The sequence below is a fragment of the Bolinopsis microptera genome, chromosome 13 (assembly GCF_026151205.1).
Source record: "Bolinopsis microptera isolate Bmic1 chromosome 13, MBARI_Bmic_1.0, whole genome shotgun sequence".
In the NCBI taxonomy this organism is placed as follows: domain Eukaryota; kingdom Metazoa; phylum Ctenophora; class Tentaculata; order Lobata; family Bolinopsidae; genus Bolinopsis; species Bolinopsis microptera.
The window spans coordinates 10754499-10773404 of record NC_087084.1 but is presented as its reverse complement, the minus strand read 5'-3'; the positions used below and the strand labels follow the sequence as shown (position 1 = coordinate 10773404).

The window sequence follows — 18906 nt, the reverse complement described above, 5'->3', positions numbered from 1 at the left end:
TAAGTCTCATTTCTATCGATGGATAGATGGAAAATTACAGAAGGTGCAAGCGATGTACCCAGGTCAAATTAACCAAAATAATTGGTACGTTTATAATGGCGATAGATCATATCGACAAAAGGGAAATAAGTTGCCGATAGATCCAAATAAAAACAGATATTATCCGAGATCTGGATACGACCATAATATTACCTTATTATTAATAAACTATAAAGTAATACAAGTACTAATAAAGCAATGCCAATATCATTATCGATAAAGTAACATCATTTCTAATAAAATTATATCATTATTACCTAATTATTACCGATAAAGTAATATCATTACTAATAGATTACACAATCGAACAAGGTGTGGTTTATTGAATATAAAATAGAGAATATGAGGATATGAGATTATGTAAGTTTTTAAATACTTATTTGTAAATATATATATTCTAAATGTATTCTCCATTCTAACTACAAAAAAAATGACTGTACATATATATATAGTTAGAATGGAGAGCTTATAGATGTTTTAATGCCTGAAAAGAACTAACATACATCTAAGGAAGCCGTCCACTAAATGTAATACTAACTAACTCACTAACTAATAATACAAAGGGGCTATCTACTCAGGATGTCAAAATCGCAGATTCATTTAAAGCTCACTTTCCTCAATACTGCCCAGGTATTTATTTAACAGTATTGTAGCATTAACACTTAACAAACTATCACTCCCCGTCTTGGCAAATTCTTTAAGTGGTCGAGAGTAAGGAATCAGCAGATCTTTCATATTATCAGTATTCTTGTTTGCTAATGTACATATGATATCACACAGTAATAACTGCTTACTATCACTGTTTAGGGTAGTTGATTGCAGGTGTCGGAAAGCTGTGGTGAAGAAGCTTGCGTGTAGAAACACTGTGTGATGTATATCAGTCCACAGTACTAAACACATGATCGCATCAATAGTCTGCGCAATAACACTGTCACTGGAAGCTGTTTCTAATAACTCTTGTAGGAGTAGAGGTATATTCCCGTGCTCTGTGCTGTTAGCTATTAACTCCTTGATATCCTGCCTATGCAGACAGGTAATGGATCGTAAAATGCAAAATAACCTAACCATCACAGTGTCATCTTTACTCCACTTCTGTAGTAGTTTAGATATAAGGCTTAGAACTCCCTCCTCAACAAGGTGGTCAACATGTGCGTGTTCATCCCCGTTATCATATGCAATATACTGCAGAGTATCTGATATATTACACATAACCTCACTGTCAGTGCAATATTCACATGTTGTTATCAAATGCTTTATAACACCACTTTTAACCAGTGAGCTTATTACAGCTTTATCTTCTAGAGAAGTTACTCTTTCAAGCACATATGTCAGGTTTCTACGATACACCTCCTCAGTATTACTGTCGTACTTTTCACTAAACTTGCTGATAAAGTCAGCTGAAACAAACTTTCTGATTACTTGTTTTCCCAATTCTTCTTCTTCATAAGGTATTGCTCTTATGTTACTGGCTAGCTTTACGATACCTTCCTCAGTGAACATTTCATCTGTCGGTGGTATTAACAGTTGTAATAGCTCAGTTTCCTCAATACTGTCCAGGTATTTGAATAGAAGTATTGCAGCATTTACACTTAACCCACTATCACTCCCCGTCTTTGCAAATTCTTTCAGTAGTTGAGAGTAAGGAATCAGCAGATCTTTTATATTATCAGTATTCTTGTTCGCTAATGTACATATAATATCACACAGTAGGTACTGCTTACTATAATCAGTGTTTAGTGCAGTTGATTGCAGGTGTCGGAAAGCTGTGGTAAAGAAGCTTGCGTGTAGAAACACTGTGTGAAGTACATCAGACCACAGTACTAAACTCCTGATCGCATTAATAGTCTGCACAAGAACACTGTCACTGGAAGCTGTTTCTAATACCTCTTGTAGGAGTAGAGCTATGTTTTCGTACTCTGTACTGTTTGCTATTAACTCCTTGATATCTTCACTATAACCGGTAATGTTCTGTAAAGTGAAAAGTAACCTAACCATCACAGTGTCGTCTTTACAATTACTCCACTTCTGTAGTAGTTTAGATATAACGCTTAGAACTCCCTCCTCAACAAGGTGGTCAACATTTGTGGAATCCCCGTTATCATATGCAATGTTCTCTAGAGAATATGATATATTGCACATAACCTCACTGTCATTGCAATGTTCAAATGTTGTTATCAAAGTTTTTATAACACCACTTTTAACCAGTGAGCTTATTACAGCTTTACCTCCTAGAGAAGTTACTCTTACAAGCACATATGTCAGGTTTCTACGATACACCTCCTCAGTATTACTGTCGTACTTTTCACTAAACTTGCTGATAAAGTCAGCTGAAACAACCTTTCCGATTATTTGTTTTCCCAATTCTTCTTCTTCATAAGGTATTGCTCTTATGTTACTGGCTAGCTTTACAATACCTTCCTCAGTGAACATTTCATCTGTCGGTGGTATTAACAGTTGTAATAGCTCAGTTTCCTCAATACTGTCCAGGTATTTGAATAGAAGTATTGCAGCATTTACACTTAACCCACTATCACTCCCCGTCTTTGCAAATTCTTTCAGTGGTTGAGAGTAAGGAATCAGCAGATCTTTTATAGTATCAGTATTGTTGTTTGCTAATGTACATATAATATCACACAGTAGGTACTGCTTACTATCACTGCTTAGCTTAGTTGATTGCAGGTGTCGGAAAGCTGTGGTAAAGAAGCTTGCGTGTAGAAACACTGTGTGAAGTACATCAGTCCACAGTACTAAACTCCTGATCGCATCAATAGTCTGCACAATAACACTGTCACAGGAAGCTGTTTCTAATAACTCTTGTAGGAGTAGAGCTATATTTCCGTACTCTGTACTGTTTGCTAACTCCTTGATATCCTGCTTATAACAGGTAATTGTCTGTAAAGTGTAAAGTAACCTAACCATCACATTGTCATCTTTACTCCACTTCTGTAGTAGTTTAGATATAAGGCTTAGAACTCCCTCCTCAACAAGGTGGTCAACATGTGCGTGTTCACCGTTATCAAATGCAATGTTCTCGAGAATATATGATATATTGCACATAACCTCACTGTCAGTGCAATGTTCAAATGTTGTTATCAAAGTTTTTATAACACCACTTTTAACCAGTGAGCTTATTACAGCTTTATCTCCTATAGAAGCTACTATTGCCATCACATATGTCAGGTTTCTACGATACACCTCCTCAGTATTACTGTCGTACTTTTCGCTAAACTTTCTGATAAAGTCAGCTGAAACAACCTCTTTGATTACTTGTTTTCCAAATTCTTCTTCTTCATCAGGTATCGCTCTTATGTTACTAGCTAACTTAACAATACCTCCCTCAGTGAACATTTCATTTGTCGGTGGTATTAACAGTTGTAATATCTCACTTTCCTTAATACTGTCCAGGTATTTATTTAACAGTATCGCAGCGGTTACTTTACAGCTGGTGTCCGAACTTATTATTTCTCTAAGAAGTTGATGTTTATTTCTCAGCATATCAACCAATCTAGGCTGGTTTAAGGAAACAATATCTTCACCTAATGACATCTCATAAATACTTATCGTGTTGATCATGAAAAGTATTCTCCCAGCTATATCATCGTTTCTTTTCCAGGTCTCCAGCAGGTATATCATTTTATCATAAAGACCTTCCTCAGCAATGTCTGACAAAAGAACCTTGTTATGTTCGGAAGATACATCTCTTAAGACTGTCACTATGTTTATTATGATATCTGCATCTGTTGAGTGAACACAATCTGTAAGGATGAGCCTCACTATACCTCTATGAACTAGCTCCTTTAAATCTTCCTTATCACCGTAGGATCCGACCCTTCTCAATAAGAAAGTTGCATCCCTCCTAAATTGCAACTCCTCATTACTCTTATACAAATCAACAACCACACTGTAAAAATCAGTTTGTTTCAGCTTCTTTATCACATCTGGGCACACTATTTTATCTTTATCATCAGGAACTGAGCGAAGTTTGGTAGCGAGAGAAGATATTTCCTCTTTTGTACCAAGTTTACTATTTATAGTAATCATCTTACCTACTTCTTGCTCTGGATTGTCTATTCTTATCAGACTGTTCTTATCTTCGACTGAAATGTATTATGAAAAGTTTTCAGACTTTTCACATTAGATTAGAATTAGAAATGCGCTAGTCGAAAGCTTACTCGATCGAGGATATTTAAAATCAGTTATGTTTTAATTTCTCTTCATCTAGCTCCGCACTGTAGAAAGTATGGTTGTTATTTGACCTTATTGGACAATGACAACAAATTTTCAAGTATTTCACCACATCAAAAATATCTATCACATTAACCAAAGTTATGAGAAGTGATAACGTGGGCGTAAAACTGAGCTAACTTTTCGGATTTTATTTGAGCGGACATAAATTGGACGCTGGAGGCCCAAGCGTTTTTTTCTAGTCTATAAAGCGCGACTTAATTTGCCGGAATTTATTAATTATCTTAGGAATATTGCTTTTGACAGAGCAAATTGGCACCGAATGCAACTTTTATAATTCTGTTCTTTAAAAGAAAGATTAGATAGCAGCGTTGTGCTTACACTATCTGTAATTTAGAACTTTGGTATATCTATATCATAAAATTGAATAAATCCCCCCGGCAACGGGGAAAAACGGGGGAAAACACTACTAATTTATCAAGAAATTGCCCTCTAGCGTTACCAATTCTAGCTCGCAAATGGAGTTGAAACCTATCGATTGTTAGCAGGGTTGTAAAAACAGGACAGGAATAGGAGATGGCATTCTTAGAATTTTGATTAAGGCTTTAGATTTTGTTTAAGTAACTTTGGAAGTGAAGTAAAATAAACGTTAGAATAATGGTGCTTTTTTATCAAAGGTTAACTAGGTCATTGCGTAGCAACTAGGAACCGACCGGATTGGGGTTTTGGCTGCCGGACCGGATTCAGCCGGATTTGGATCTCAAATCCGGCAAGCCGGATTTTGCCGGACCGGAACCGGTGGTTTCAGAGTGAAATAAAAGGCAGCCGGATTTTGCCGGTTTTTGCCGGATGTTGCCGGAAAATTTCCTTCCTTTCCACGCCTAATCTTCATCGAGCACTTCTTGCAGCTTGCATAAGGGATCCCATTTTCTTCTGAGTAGAACTACCAGACGGACGATGTTTTAGATTTACTACTACTCGACTCGACTTAGGGCGGCTTCAACGTCCGAACAGATATAGTTTTTTTACAAATCTTCCTATATACTACTAGACATTGCTTAAACAAGCAGTACGTAGCAGACACAATGTAACACGAGTAGACACGAGTCACGACACTAGACGAGTAATAATCAGAAATGATATCTAATTGGCATATGCTGCCAGACCCCTGATTGAGCGCGTTTGTGCGAATTCCCTTTTTTTCATGCAAGTCTGAGTATCATTGGGTCACGTGACTTACAACCAGAGGTGCTTAATAAGGTTGTTCGTAAGCAGGCACTGTCTAGTACAGTACTAATAGAGCTGAGTCACATGATTGCAGTAATGAGCTAATTAAGTAGCTACCCAGACCCTGAACACGTGACCTTCATATTTCGTATTTCATAATCAGAAGATTAAATACTGCCAATTTTGCGATTATAGCCGGGGGCTAGCACAGGGAGGTGGCCCAAAATATTTTCCGGTTTTTTCTAAGTCCGCACCTACCCCTCGATACACTATTCTGTATTCTGGACTCAAGGTTTCCCCCGGTAATGCGATCTCGGAAGGCAGGCCTCCCCTTTGCAACACGAGCTCGGAAGCGGGAGCTCTCGATACAGGAGCTGTACGTCTCGAGAACGACTCGGACCGAAAAACTTCTAAGTCAAAATTTTTCAAAGTTTTTCTGAAAACCACTTTTTTCCACGATTCAGGCTGTTCATTATTAGCCGAAAATATTTTTTCGGTTTTTCGAAGTCCCCAACTACCCCTCGATACACAATTCTGGACTCGAGGTTTCCCCTGGTAATGTGATCTCGAAAGGCAGGCCTCCCCTTTGCAATACGAGCTCGGAAGCGGGAGCTCTCGATACAGGAGGTACGTCTCGAGAACGACTCGGACCGAAAAACTTCTAAGTCAAAATTTTTCAAAGTTTTTCTGAAAACCACTTTTTTCCACGATTCAGGCTGTTCATTATTAGCCGAAAATATTTTTTCGGTTTTTCGAAGTCCCCAACTACCCCTCGATACACAATTCTGGACTCGAGGTTTCCCCTGGTAATGTGATCTCGAAAGGCAGGCCTCCCCTTTGCAATACGAGCTCGGAAGCGGGAGCTCTCGATACAGGAGGTACGTCTCGAGAACGACTCGGACCGAAAAACTTCTAAGTCAAAATTTTTCAAAGTTTTTCTGAAAACCACTTTTTTCCACGATTCAGGCTACCCTGTTCATTATTAGCCGAAAATATTTTTTCGGTTTTTCGAAGTCCCCAACTACCCCTCGATACACAATTCTGGACTCGAGGTTTCCCCTGGTAATGTGATCTCGAAAGGCAGGCCTCCCCTTTGCGATACGAGCTCGGAAGCGGGAGCTCTCGATACAGGAGGTACGTCTCGAGAACGACTCGGACCGAAAAACTTCTAAGTCAAAATTTTTCAAAGTTTTTCTGAAAACCACTTTTTTCCACGATTCAGGCTACCCTGTTCATTATTAGCCGAAAATATTTTTTCGGTTTTTCGAAGTCCGCACCTACCCATCGATACACAATTCTGGACTCGAGGTTTCCCCCGGTAATGTGATCTTGGAAGGCAGGCCTCCCCTTTGCAACACGACACACGAGCTCGGAAGCGGGAGCTCTCGATACAGGAGGTACGTCTCGAGAACGACTCGGACCGAAAAACTTCTAAGTCAAAATTTTTCAAAGTTTTTCTGAAAACCACTTTTTTCCACGATTCAGGCTACCCTGTTCATTATTAGCCGAAAATATTTTTTCGGTTTTTCGAAGTCCGCACCTACCCATCGATACACAATTCTGGACTCGAGGTTTCCCCCGGTAATGTGATCTTGGAAGGCAGGCCTCCCCTTTGCAACACGAGCTCGGAAGCGGGAGCTCTCGATACAGGAGGTACGTCTCGAGAACGACTCGGACCGAAAAACTTCTAAGTCAAAATTTTTTAAAGTTTTTCTGAAAACCACTTTTTTTTCCACGATTCAGGCTACCCTGTTCATTATTAGCCGAAAATATTTTTTTGATTTTTTTTCGGTAAAAAAACTGAAATCCGGCAAAAATCCGGCAAATTTTTTTCCAGCCGGAGCCGGAACCGGAACCGGATTTTGAAGCCGGATATCCGGCCGGAACCGGATTCAGCTGGATTTCCGGTCGGTTCCTAGTAGCAACATCAAGAGATTATACGTGCGCGAGCAACCACAGTACAGCCAAAGGTTAGCAAAGCTTGTTGCCATGCTTTATGGTACTAATGGCAATGCTTTTCTGACAAAGTTACAACGATCTTTTCATGTTGTGCAACCTTTGAACAGGATATGCCCGTTTAAAATATTTCCATCACGTTACATTACACAATTCTCAATAAATGTAATAAATTTGTAGTGTTGTAAAGTTGTAATTAGTTTAAAACTACGTCATAACTAGCTCAAATTACAATTTACGCTATGACTATCCATAATTTTGGTTGTGATTGATTTTTTTTGATGAAGTAAAAAGTATCGATTAGACAATATTTAAACCTTTGTCGTCATTGGCAAGTAAAAATCTATGCAATTTATATTACGGAGCTAGAGCCTAGAGCCTAGATCATATATAATGATAACAAGAAACTATATAACATACTTAACTGATTTTTAATTTCCTCGAAAAACACTTTCAGCTAGCGGGTGTACAGGGTGTACAAGCCTATGAGCTAGGTAGGCAGGTTATAAGGCACAACACTCATACTCGAAAAAAAAAACCTTCAAAATCGTACAAGAAAATGGGTCGTAATATTGTAACTCTCCCTTTGATCACGAATCAATACGAACAAAAAGGTAGATTGATAACAGCATGCATATGAGGTTTAACTATATAAGATGAGTTATAGGAATGGACAGATAGTTTTTCGCTCTATAACACTAACATTAACAGTATAAAGCAGTTGACCCAGGCCGACTCTATCGACCACAAATAAAAGGATGAAACATTTTTCCTGTGACCTTGTATTACTTTTTTGCAGCCGAAAAAACGGTTTTACATAGACCCTAAAGCTATGCATAACCCTAAACATAACCCTGACTATAACCCTAGGGCCTAGCTTGAACAATCGAATTCGTGTTTTACTAGCCTGTCACGTGGCCAAAAAAGTTTTTTGGGCAAAAACAATTTTTTAGCTTATGCATAAGGCGAGCGATTGTATTCTACAAATCTTCTCAGTCACGCAAATGGATGATGATTAATCACTCTACACTCGACTGTCACGTGACTTTCGAGTGTAGAGTGATTAATCCGTTCTCTAGCTGGCCCTGAATTCCTATTCGAAACCCTAACCCTCTAATCTGATCCCAACTCTAACCATAACCCAATCCTTAAAGCTAGACTGCAGCTAGAAGACCCCGGCACAAACAAGAGAAACAGACGACACCAACGAGGCTTCTTGTCGTCAGTCCTGGCGTCATTGCACCAGAACCGCTCACCATCACAACGGCGAGTTCTCGCATTGTCTGACTCTGAGAATCGTACATTTGACTGCTCTCTTCTCAGCGAAAACCTAACCCTCTACATTACACGGATACCAACCCTAACGCAATATCTAACCGAAGCATATGCTAAAACCCCAATCCTAACAGTAACGGGAAATTAGACCTGCAACCTCCTTATATGGTCATATCACGTGATTGAGACACTTTTTCGCCGATATCTCGCCATCATTTGGTAAATTATTTTTTCGTTTTCAGCATTTGCCGTATTATATATAAACATCAATTTTATGAAGATTTTTAATTAACATGCTAAAATATAACTATAAGGGGATTACTTGGTTTACCTTGTGTTCAGAACAGATTTTTGAGGGGTAAAAACCAGCTTGTTTCTTGACAATCTCACGTGAAGCGGTGGGTGAAATTATTCTGAAATTTTTTAGTTATTTTTGCAGTGGTCAAAATGAACAATTTTAGAGCATTGAAATATTTGTAAGTCAAATATGAACTTATCCGTTTTTACACAGTTAGTTACGATCAACGATCATGAAAAGTTAAAAACAGTTTTTACAATAACCTTAAGCTGTTTAGTAGTCCTTTCCTTCTTGTTCGGCTTTGTTTTATAGAGCACTGATTTAACCTGCAAATGACACTTGACACTGACAGTTTTATTAAACATTTTAAAAAATTAAACCAAGTTTAATTTTGTAAAACCTAAAAAATTAATACAGTTTGTTTATACTTTATACCGAAATAAGTACTGGGCACAAACACGTTCAAATAATTAATTAGTGATTAAATTACAATCAATTTAAACATAAACACATAGAAATATATCAATAGAGATTAGGTTGGCTGTTAGGGTTAAGAACTGTCGTAATGTTAATATTTTAGTATTAGGTACTCTAGGTAGATACTCTATGTAATCTAGGTAGGAACTCTAGAGTCTAGGTGGGTACTCTAGGTAGGTACTCTAGGTAGGTACTCTAGGTAGGTACTCTAGGTAGGTACTATATGTAGGTACTCTAGGTAGGTTATCTAGATAGGTACTCGATCTAGTTGGAAACTCTAGGTAAGTACTCTAGTTAGATACTCTAGGTAGGTACTCTTGGTAGGTACTCTAGTTAGATACTCTAGGTAGGGACTCTAGGTAGGTACTCTAGGTAGGTACTCTTGGTAGGTACTCTAGGCAGTTACTCTAGGTAGGTACTCTAGTTAGGTACTCTTGGTAGGTACTCTTGGTAGGTACTCTTGGTAGGTACTCATGGCAGTTACTCTTGGTAGGTACTCTAGGTAGGTACTCTAGGTAGGTACTCTTGGTAGGTACTCTAGTTAGGTACTCTAGGTAGGTACTCTTGGTAGGTACTCTAGGTAGGTACTATTGGTAGGTACTCTTGGTGGGTATACTAGGTAGGTGCTCTATAAAATGGTACCGTAGTAATATAGTGTGGTAACCACTAAATGGTTGGAATCATTTATGCTTACCAAATCGTTTTCAGTTTCACTTTCTGGCTGCCAATCACAAGCTAAAATAGGACTGTTATATAAGCATTTTTGAACGTGCTACAAAATATATGAGTGGTGATTTCGCTCTGAAAATCAAGGACAGTAGCTCAATAGGTAAAGCAAGGCACGCGATATGTCGAGGTTCTGGGATCATTCCCCAGTTGTCCCCAGTTTTTCAGAGTTAATAGGCCCTGCCATCTCGATGTAAAAATAACATAATGGGAACAAAACACAACCTTTTAATATATGTATGTATAATGCTGATATCATCTAACGTAAAACTTATTAAGAAATTATTTATATTTGATCAAACTTCTTAAAGAATCAAACTTCTTAAAATTTATCAAACTTCTTAAATAATCAAACTTCTTAAACTTTCACTTACTGGAGACAAAATAGGCCACAAAAGTTCTATTGTGTCGATCTTGGCCGATTAGGGCAAATTGTCCACCCCATTTATATTGCTGTCTTCGTTATTTTATTATCAATGGTTATTGTTACTATCTTACAGTACTACTAACCGTTTTTTGTAGTACATGCCCTGCTTCCTTCCTTTCCTAAACTACCTTACAAGCTCTTCCTCTTTTACACCCTTTTCAATCACTTCATTTCACTCATTCACTTCATATCTTATTACCACAGTATCTGCCAAAACCAACATGGCCCATGTGGAAGGGGGCCTTGACGTTGTTGACCACTTGGCCCTGCATCCCAAGCTGACGGTCGGCCTCCACTCTCTAAAAACTTACCTTCAGTGAAGGCAGATGGTCAGCAAATAGCGATGCTAGGGCTTGGTGTGAACAAATCTTGACCTACTTTCACACCTTTGGGACAACTCTCGCAAATGCGAGATTTAAGTATTTAAAAAAAAAAAAAAAAAAAAAAAAAAAAAAAAAAAAAAAAAAAAATTATTTGATAAATTAATAAATTATCTTAAGATATTATCAAATTATTTAGACCGCAATATCTGTGACTAAGTAACGGCTTAGTTAAGCTGTTCAAATGACAAAGGCTAGAACCGCACGAAACACCGAGACCTCGAGATGAGAAAAGAATTGCACACACAATACAAACACTAATAACCGGACTCTGTTTACATAAGTTACATTCCAGAACAAGAACAGAATAGCTTCTTCAAGATTAGATCATTAGATCATTAGATCATTAGATCATTAGATCATTAGATCATTAGATCATTAGATCATTAGATCATTAGATCATTAGATCATTAGATCATTAGATCATTAGATCATTAGATCATTAGATCATTAGATCATTAGATCATTAGATCATAGATCATTAGACCAAAACGCGCACGAGTTCAACCTCAGACACCGTCACCACCCTAATAGTAATACTAATAGTAATATCGCATAACCGTAACAAACGCGCTAAATCTCTTTAAGTCAGTTACACTAAGTCAGCTACACTAAAACTTTAAAATTTCTTATGAGGGCCCAACAGATTCAATATATACAATATACATTAACACCTTCATTTGAGTTTTATTAAATAGTACTGGTCAATATTAGTAAAGACTTTATTTATTTCGTTATTGATTGGGTAATCCAAATCATGCGATAGCGTGCTGCAACACCGTGCAATAAGAAAAAAGTTACACACACTAATAACCGGGCACTGTTAACCGGGCACTGTTAACCGGGTACTGTTAACCGGGCTCTGTTAACCGGGCTCTGTTAACCGGGCACTGTTAACCGGGCACTGTTAACCGGGCTCTGTTAACCGGGCTCTGTTAACCGAGCTCTGTTAACCGGGCCCTGTTAACCAGGCACTTTTAACCGGGCTCTGTTAACCGAGCTCTGTTAACCGGGCTCTGTTAACCAGGCACTTTTAACCGGGCTCTGTTAACCGAGCTCTGTTAACCGGGCTCTGTTAACCAGGCACTTTTAACCGGGCTCTGTTAACCGGGCACTGTTAACCGGGCACTGTTAATCAGGCAATGTTAACCGGGCACTGTTAACCGGGCACTGTTAACCGGGCTCTGTTAACCGGGCTCTGTTAACCGAGCTCTGTTAACCGGGCCCTGTTAACCAGGCACTTTTAACCGGGCTCTGTTAACCGAGCTCTGTTAACCGGGCTCTGTTAACCAGGCACTTTTAACCGGGCTCTGTTAACCGAGCTCTGTTAACCGGGCTCTGTTAACCAGGCACTTTTAACCGGGCTCTGTTAACCGGGCACTGTTAACCGGGCACTGTTAACCGGGCACTGTTAATCAGGCAATGTTAACCGGGCTCTGTTAACCGGGCACTGTGGGGGGTAGGAAGCTCAATCTCAATTCTGAAACATGATTTTTCCGAAATTGAGATTGAGAAAATTGAGAAAATTGAGAAAATTGAGAAAATTGAAAAAATTTAAAAAATTTAAAATCTTATAAAATAATTTTTCCGTTTAACTCAGTTCACTGATCAGTCCATAATGTTCCGATTACTGTTGAAATTACGCATACAGGAGTACAATAATCTGTATGTATCGCTGTTACTAGGACATTATAGATGATAAAATTGACTCTGGTAGCAACCATGATCAAAAAACTTAATAAAATTCAGTACTTAGACACTGTAAGACCAGATGGATCATCCTCCTCCTCCTCATCCTCCTCCTCCTTCTCCCCATCCTCCTCAGTCCTTCTCTTCACAGTCCTCTTCAACCTCCTCCTCTTCCGTCCTACGCATCCTCCTCCCCTCAGTCCTCCTCAGTCATCACATGTACAATACCTTCTCAGTCCTCCTTCTCCCCATCCTCATCAAAACGGACTAAAACGGACAAAAACTGTTACGATAATAACATTTAAGCATTTAGATCCTCCTTCCCTCCTCCTCCTCCTCCTCCTCCTCCTCAGTTCTTCTCCTCCTTATCATCCTTCTCAGTCCTCCTACTCATCCTCCTCCTCATCCTCTTTAGTCCTCCTCCTCAGTCCTCCTCAGTCCTCCTCCTTACGGACATATCATTTAGATGCTTCCTCCCCCTCCTTCTCCCCTCCTACCCCTCCTCCTTCTCCTCCTTCCCCTCCTCCTCCTCCTCTTTAGTCCTCCTCCTCAGTCCTCCTCCTCCTCAGTCCTCCTCATCCTCAGTCCTCCTCATCCTCCTCCTCCTCATCCTCCACAGTCCTCCTCAACCTCCTCCTCTTCAGTCCTCCTAATCATCCTCCTCCCCTCAGTCCACCTCAGTCATCACATGTACGATACCTTCTCAGTCCTCCTTTTCCCCATCCTCATCAAAAACGGACTAAAACGGACAAAAACTGTTACGGTAATAACATTTAAATCCTCCTTTCCCCCCCTCCTTCTCCTCCTCCTCCTCCTCCTCCTCTTCTTCCTCCTCCTCCTCCTCCTCCTCCTCCTCAGTTCTTCTCCTCCTTATCATCCTTCTCAGTCCTCCTACTCATCCTCCTCCTCATCCTCCTCTTTATCAGTCCTCCTCAACCTCTTCCCCCTCCTCCTCAGTCCTTCTTTTCCTCAGACCTTCTCAACCTTCTCCTCTCCAGTCCTCCTACTTTTCCTCCTCCTCCTCAGTCCTCGCATGTACAGTACATTCTCAGTCCTCCTTCTCCCCACCCTCATCCTCCTCTTCCTCCTCAAAAAACGGACAGAAACGGACGTAAATCGACATAAACGGACAAAAACTGTTACGATAATAACATTTAGATCCTCCTTCTCCCCTCCTCCCCCTCCTCCTCATCAGTCCTCCTCCTCAGTTCTCCTCCTCCTTAACATCCTTCTCAGGCCTCCTACTCATCCTCCTCTTTATCAGTCCTCCTTCTCCTCAGTCCTCCTCTACCTCTTCCCCCTCCTCCTCAGTCCTCCTTTTCCTCAGACCTTCTCAACCTCCTCCTCTCCAGTCCTCCTACGCATCCTCCTCCTCCTCAGTCCTTCTCAGTCCTTGCATGTACACTGTACAGTACATTCTCAGTCCTCCTTATCCCCACCCTCATCCTCCTCCTCCTCAAAAACGGACAGAAACAGACGTAAATGATCATAAACGGACAAAAACTGATACGGAAATAACATGTAGATGCTTCCTCCTCCTTTCCCCTCCTCCCTTTCCTCTTCCTCAGTCCTCCTCCTCCTAAGTCCTCCTCCTCAGTCCATCTCCTCAGTCCTCTTCCTCCTCAGTCATCGTTCTCAGTCCCCCTCCTCCCCATCCTCATCCTCTTCCTCCTCAGTCCTCCTTCTCCTCAGTCATTCTCCTTCTCCTCCTCCTTTTCCTCCTCAGTCCTCTTCCTTTTCAGTCCTACTGATCCTCCTCAGTGTTCGTACTCCTCAGTCCCATTCCTTCCTTCTTTTCCTCTTTATCCTCCTTCTCCCCAGTTCTCCCCTCCTCCACTTCTTCCTCAGTCCTCCTCTTCCTCAGTCCTCCTCCTCTTCAGTCATCCTCTTCCTCCTCAGTCCTTGTATGTACGACACATTCTCAGTTCTACTCTTCTTCAGTTTTCTCCCTTCTCTTCCCCCTTCTCCTCCTCAGTCCTCAATCCTTATTCTCCTCCTCAGTCTTTCTCAGCCCTCCTCCTCTTCTTCGGTCTTTCTACTCATCCTCCTCCTCTTCCTCTTTATCCTCCTCACCAGTTCTCCTCCTCCTTTACCTCTTACTCAGTCCTCCTCTTCCTCAGTCATCCTCTTCCTCCTCAGTAATTGTATGTACGGCACATTCTCGGTTCTACTCTTCTTCAGTTCTTCCCCTTCTCTTCCTCCTTCTCCTCCTCAGGCCTCAATCCTCATCCTCCTCCTCAGTCTTTCTCAGTCCTCCTCCTCCTCCTCCCCCTGTTCGGTCCTCCTACTCATCCTCCTCCTCTTCCTATTCATCCTCCTCCTCCCCAGTCCTCCTCTTCCTCCATCTCTTCCATGGTCCTCCTCTTCTTCTGTCCTCCTCCTCCTCTGTCCTTGTATGTGCGACACATTCTCAGTTCTACTCTTCTTCAGTTCTCTCCCTTCTCTTCCTCTTCCTCTTCCTCTTCCTCTTCCTCCTCCTCCTCCTCCTCCTCCTCCTCCTCCTCCTCCTCCTCCTCCTCCTCCTCCTCCTCCTCCTCCTCCTCCTCCTCCTCCTCCTCCTCAATCCTCATCCTCATCCTCAGTCTTTCTCAGTCCTCCTCCTCCTCCTCCTCTTCAGTCCTCCTACTCATCCTCCTCCTCTTCTCTTCATCCTCCTTCTCCCCAGTCCTCCTCCTCCTCCACCTCTTCCTCGGTCCTCCTCTTCTTCAGTCCTCCTCCTCCTCAGTCCTTGTATATAAGACACATTCTCAGTTCTACTCTTCCTCTGTCTTCTTCCTCCTCTTCCTCCTCCTCCTCCTCAATCCTCATCCTACTACTTATACTCGGTCCTCCTCAGTCCTCCTCCTCCTCCTCCCCAAACCTCATCCTCCTCAGTCCTCCCCCTTCTCCTCAGTCCTCCTCCTCCTCTTCCTTCTCAGTCCTCCTCCACTTCCACCTCCTCCTCCTCCTCAGTCCTCCTCCTCCTCAGTCCTCCTCAGTCCTCCTCAGTGCCGTCTTCCTCCTCAGTACTCCTCCTCCTCATTTTCTAAAAACGGACAAAATCGAACGGACAAAAACAAACATGAGCCCTGAAATCTCTCTGAAAGTTATATTAATGATATATTTGTGTAACAAGGCTGTCTCAACCTTTACTTTTTTTTATATATCTTGTCACCACTCCTGGAGTAATGGATATTATATCTTTATTTCAATAAATATAATAATCAATAAAATGGAATAGAATCTTGTCTTCTATTCAGCTCACTCTTCTAAAAGCTCTCCCTCTACATTCTCAACCTCATTCTCAACTTCATCATCTTCCTCATCTTCCTCATCAACATCATCACCCCTGTTTTCATCATTGGTGGTGTGTGCAAGATTGAGGTCGAGTTCGTCAACAGGTATTGCTTTCTCATAATACCGTCCTCTGTGTCCTCTCACTGCTATCAAAACTGTTTTAAGTAGCTCAAACCTCAAACGATGTCTTAGATTCGCCATGATGAGGCTTTTGTCCCGGCTGGTCTTGGCTGCCAGAAGTGTTGCTACTCTTTTAAGGAACATGGTAGCCCGTGGGCTCATACCTCCGTTGGTAGAGAATACAAGACCATTGCAGGTTCCTTTTTCAATCTTTACACAGCGGTCTCCATATTTCCTTTCTTTCTCTCTCTCTCTCATGCTTACTGTACAACTTTTCTGGGGTGTCTTGATTAGTGTTGGATTTGGCTCCGGGCTGTAAAACCCTAATATCAAAAAATGCCATCTCCATCGGTGACCACAGACCTCTAGCTAGTCTCAACCTTTACTAGTTACTATTTCCTTCGAAATAGCTCAAAATGAATTTTTGATTTTTCTGTTATGGTTAAAGTAAATTTTTGAAAAAACAAAAAACAAAAAAAATGTTATCTCCCCCTTATACATTACCTACTAACAATCATATCTGTCCCCTTTAGCAAAACCATGGGTCGTTCACGTGATGATTACTTTGATCATATTTTACCTAATCATTTCTACTATTTAATATTATGCATGCGTTTTATTGCTCAGCAGCTGTTCAAAAGGATCAAACTCAAATATAAGATAATTAATCATTTCACAGTAATAAGTTTGAAACATATTTTCATCATACATTTAGCTCGTGTATGAATTAGTTACTTGGAAAGATAAAGATGTCCATTTTTCAATTTTCTCAATTTTCTCAATTTTCTAAATTCTGAAACACGATTTTTCCAAAATTGAGATTGAAAAGATTGAGCTTCCTACCCCCCCCCCCCCCCCCCCACTGTTAACCGGGCTCTGTTAACCGGGCTCTGTTAACCGGGCTCTGTTAACCGGGCTCTGTTAACCGGGCTCTGTTAACCGGGCTCTGTTAACCGGGCTCTGTTAACCGGGCCCTGTTAACCAGGCACTTTTAACCGGGCTCTGTTAACCGAGCTCTGTTAACCGGGCTCTGTTAACCAGGCACTTTTAACCGGGCTCTGTTAACCGGGCACTGTTAACCGGGCACTGTTAATCAGGCACTGTTAACCGGGCTCTGTTAACCGGGCACTGCTAACCGGGCTCTGTTAACCGGGCACTTTTAACCGGGCTCTGTTAACAGGGCTCGAACGAAACCCGAGACCTCGAGATGAGGAAAGGATTGTACACACAAAAACTAATAACCGGGCTCTGTTTACATAATTTAAATTCCAGAAGTAGAACAAGAACAGAATAGATTCTTCAAAATTAGATCATTATATCGCATAACGAACGCACTAAATCTCTCTACAGTCTACACTAAAACTTTAAGATTTCTTATGAGGGCCCAACAGATTCAATATATACGATCTACATATTATATAAACACCTTCATTTGAGTTTTATCAAAGAGTACTGGTAAATATTAGTAAAGACTCTATTTATTTCGTTATTGATTGGGTAATACAAATCATGCGATAGCGTGCAATAAGAAAACATGACAGTTACGCAGTATGAGAGGACCAGGATCGGATCAAGGAATGAGGAAATCAAGACAAGGTCTGAAGCTGAATACTGAACAGTTAGGCATGGACCGTGAGCGGTAGAGCAGGCAGATAATAGATTTTGTCAGTTCACATTTGCAGATAAGAGCTTGGCATATTTGGTCATCATATGCATCTCAACATGAGTTTCAGTTATGGGGAGTTGGTCATGTGAATAAAGTGAAACTCCCCCGCCAACCCTAGCGTTCCTATCAGTATCACTTCTGAACAGTGTGAATGAATATTATCCAGGAATTTCAACTCAATTTTGCCGCTGAAGTACTGACTGGAGTATTAGCACCAGATGGTGCCTTTGAATCGGCTTTGCTGGCGTTCTTGGACAATTTGGTTTCTTTCGTTTAGCTGGGTTATTGGTACTGTGACATGAGACCGTCGACGAGTCTAACTCAGCGCGTGTCTTGGTAGGTTATAAACCTACAACCTAATCCAAATCCTACCCCTAACCCTAAACCTAACTCTAACCCTCTGATGACCCGATAGAGGATTCTATGAAGCACACCTAAATAATTACCAAAGTAAAGTAGCCATCTACGTATATATAATTATACTTATCTACTAATTAGGACGTCCGGCAAATAGGGACTAGGGAGGGGTGGTTTTTGGTTTTGGAATTTCGGGCAAAACCGGACAGGGGGAGATGGTTTCTAAAAATCCGGACGTCCTGAAATTTTAGCAGAATTAACGAAAAAGTCCCATTTTGCATTTGATTCACGATGTCAATCATTCGCAGCTCGGCGAGGCCCAGTGGTGCATCTCGCCGATCTAGTTCTACCGTGTACCGAAGATCGGTAGATCTTAAAGTGGATGCGAGTTAACGGGTGATACTCGTAAAATATTTGTTTCAAATATTATACCGTCGACAAGTCCAACTCAATATTTTGAACTCCGCTAAATTCATGTAATTATATTTATAAAGTAGAAATTATATTATTGTAACTATTATAAATCAAGAGGCTTGCATATAATGAACATATTGACACGGGTGCAGAGTTGAGTCTGTACGGAACCTAGTAGTTTCAGATCCTTGTTTAACTTGCCGTACAGCAAGGTCATCCACTACTTTAGCCCGGCGAGGCACATAACTCCCTCTACAACTCCATATCAAATGTTTCATATATACTAGCCAAGTCACAAGATATATCCTTGTGTTTGAGAAGAGTTCGTTAGAACTGCTTCCTTTCCCTTCAGTATCCCACAGTCTCTCGAGTTTCGTAACTGCCAGAGAACTCT

At 40.9% G+C, this 18906-nt stretch overlaps 1 protein-coding gene across 1 annotated transcript; it reads right to left on the bottom strand.

Moving 5' to 3' along the window:
- Window positions 1-558: 558 nt before the first annotated feature.
- LOC134825148 (uncharacterized) lies at window positions 559-10204 on the bottom strand. The gene is made up of 4 exons (XM_063837291.1): window positions 10152-10204; window positions 9244-9306; window positions 9014-9095; window positions 559-4136 (listed from the first exon to the last, which is right to left on the bottom strand). Exon 4 carries the CDS (start codon window positions 4078-4080, stop codon window positions 640-642), a length of 3441 nt encoding a protein of 1146 aa, XP_063693361.1. The 5' UTR covers window positions 4081-4136; window positions 9014-9095; window positions 9244-9306; window positions 10152-10204; the 3' UTR covers window positions 559-639.
- Between the last annotated feature and the right edge of the window lie 8702 nt (window positions 10205-18906).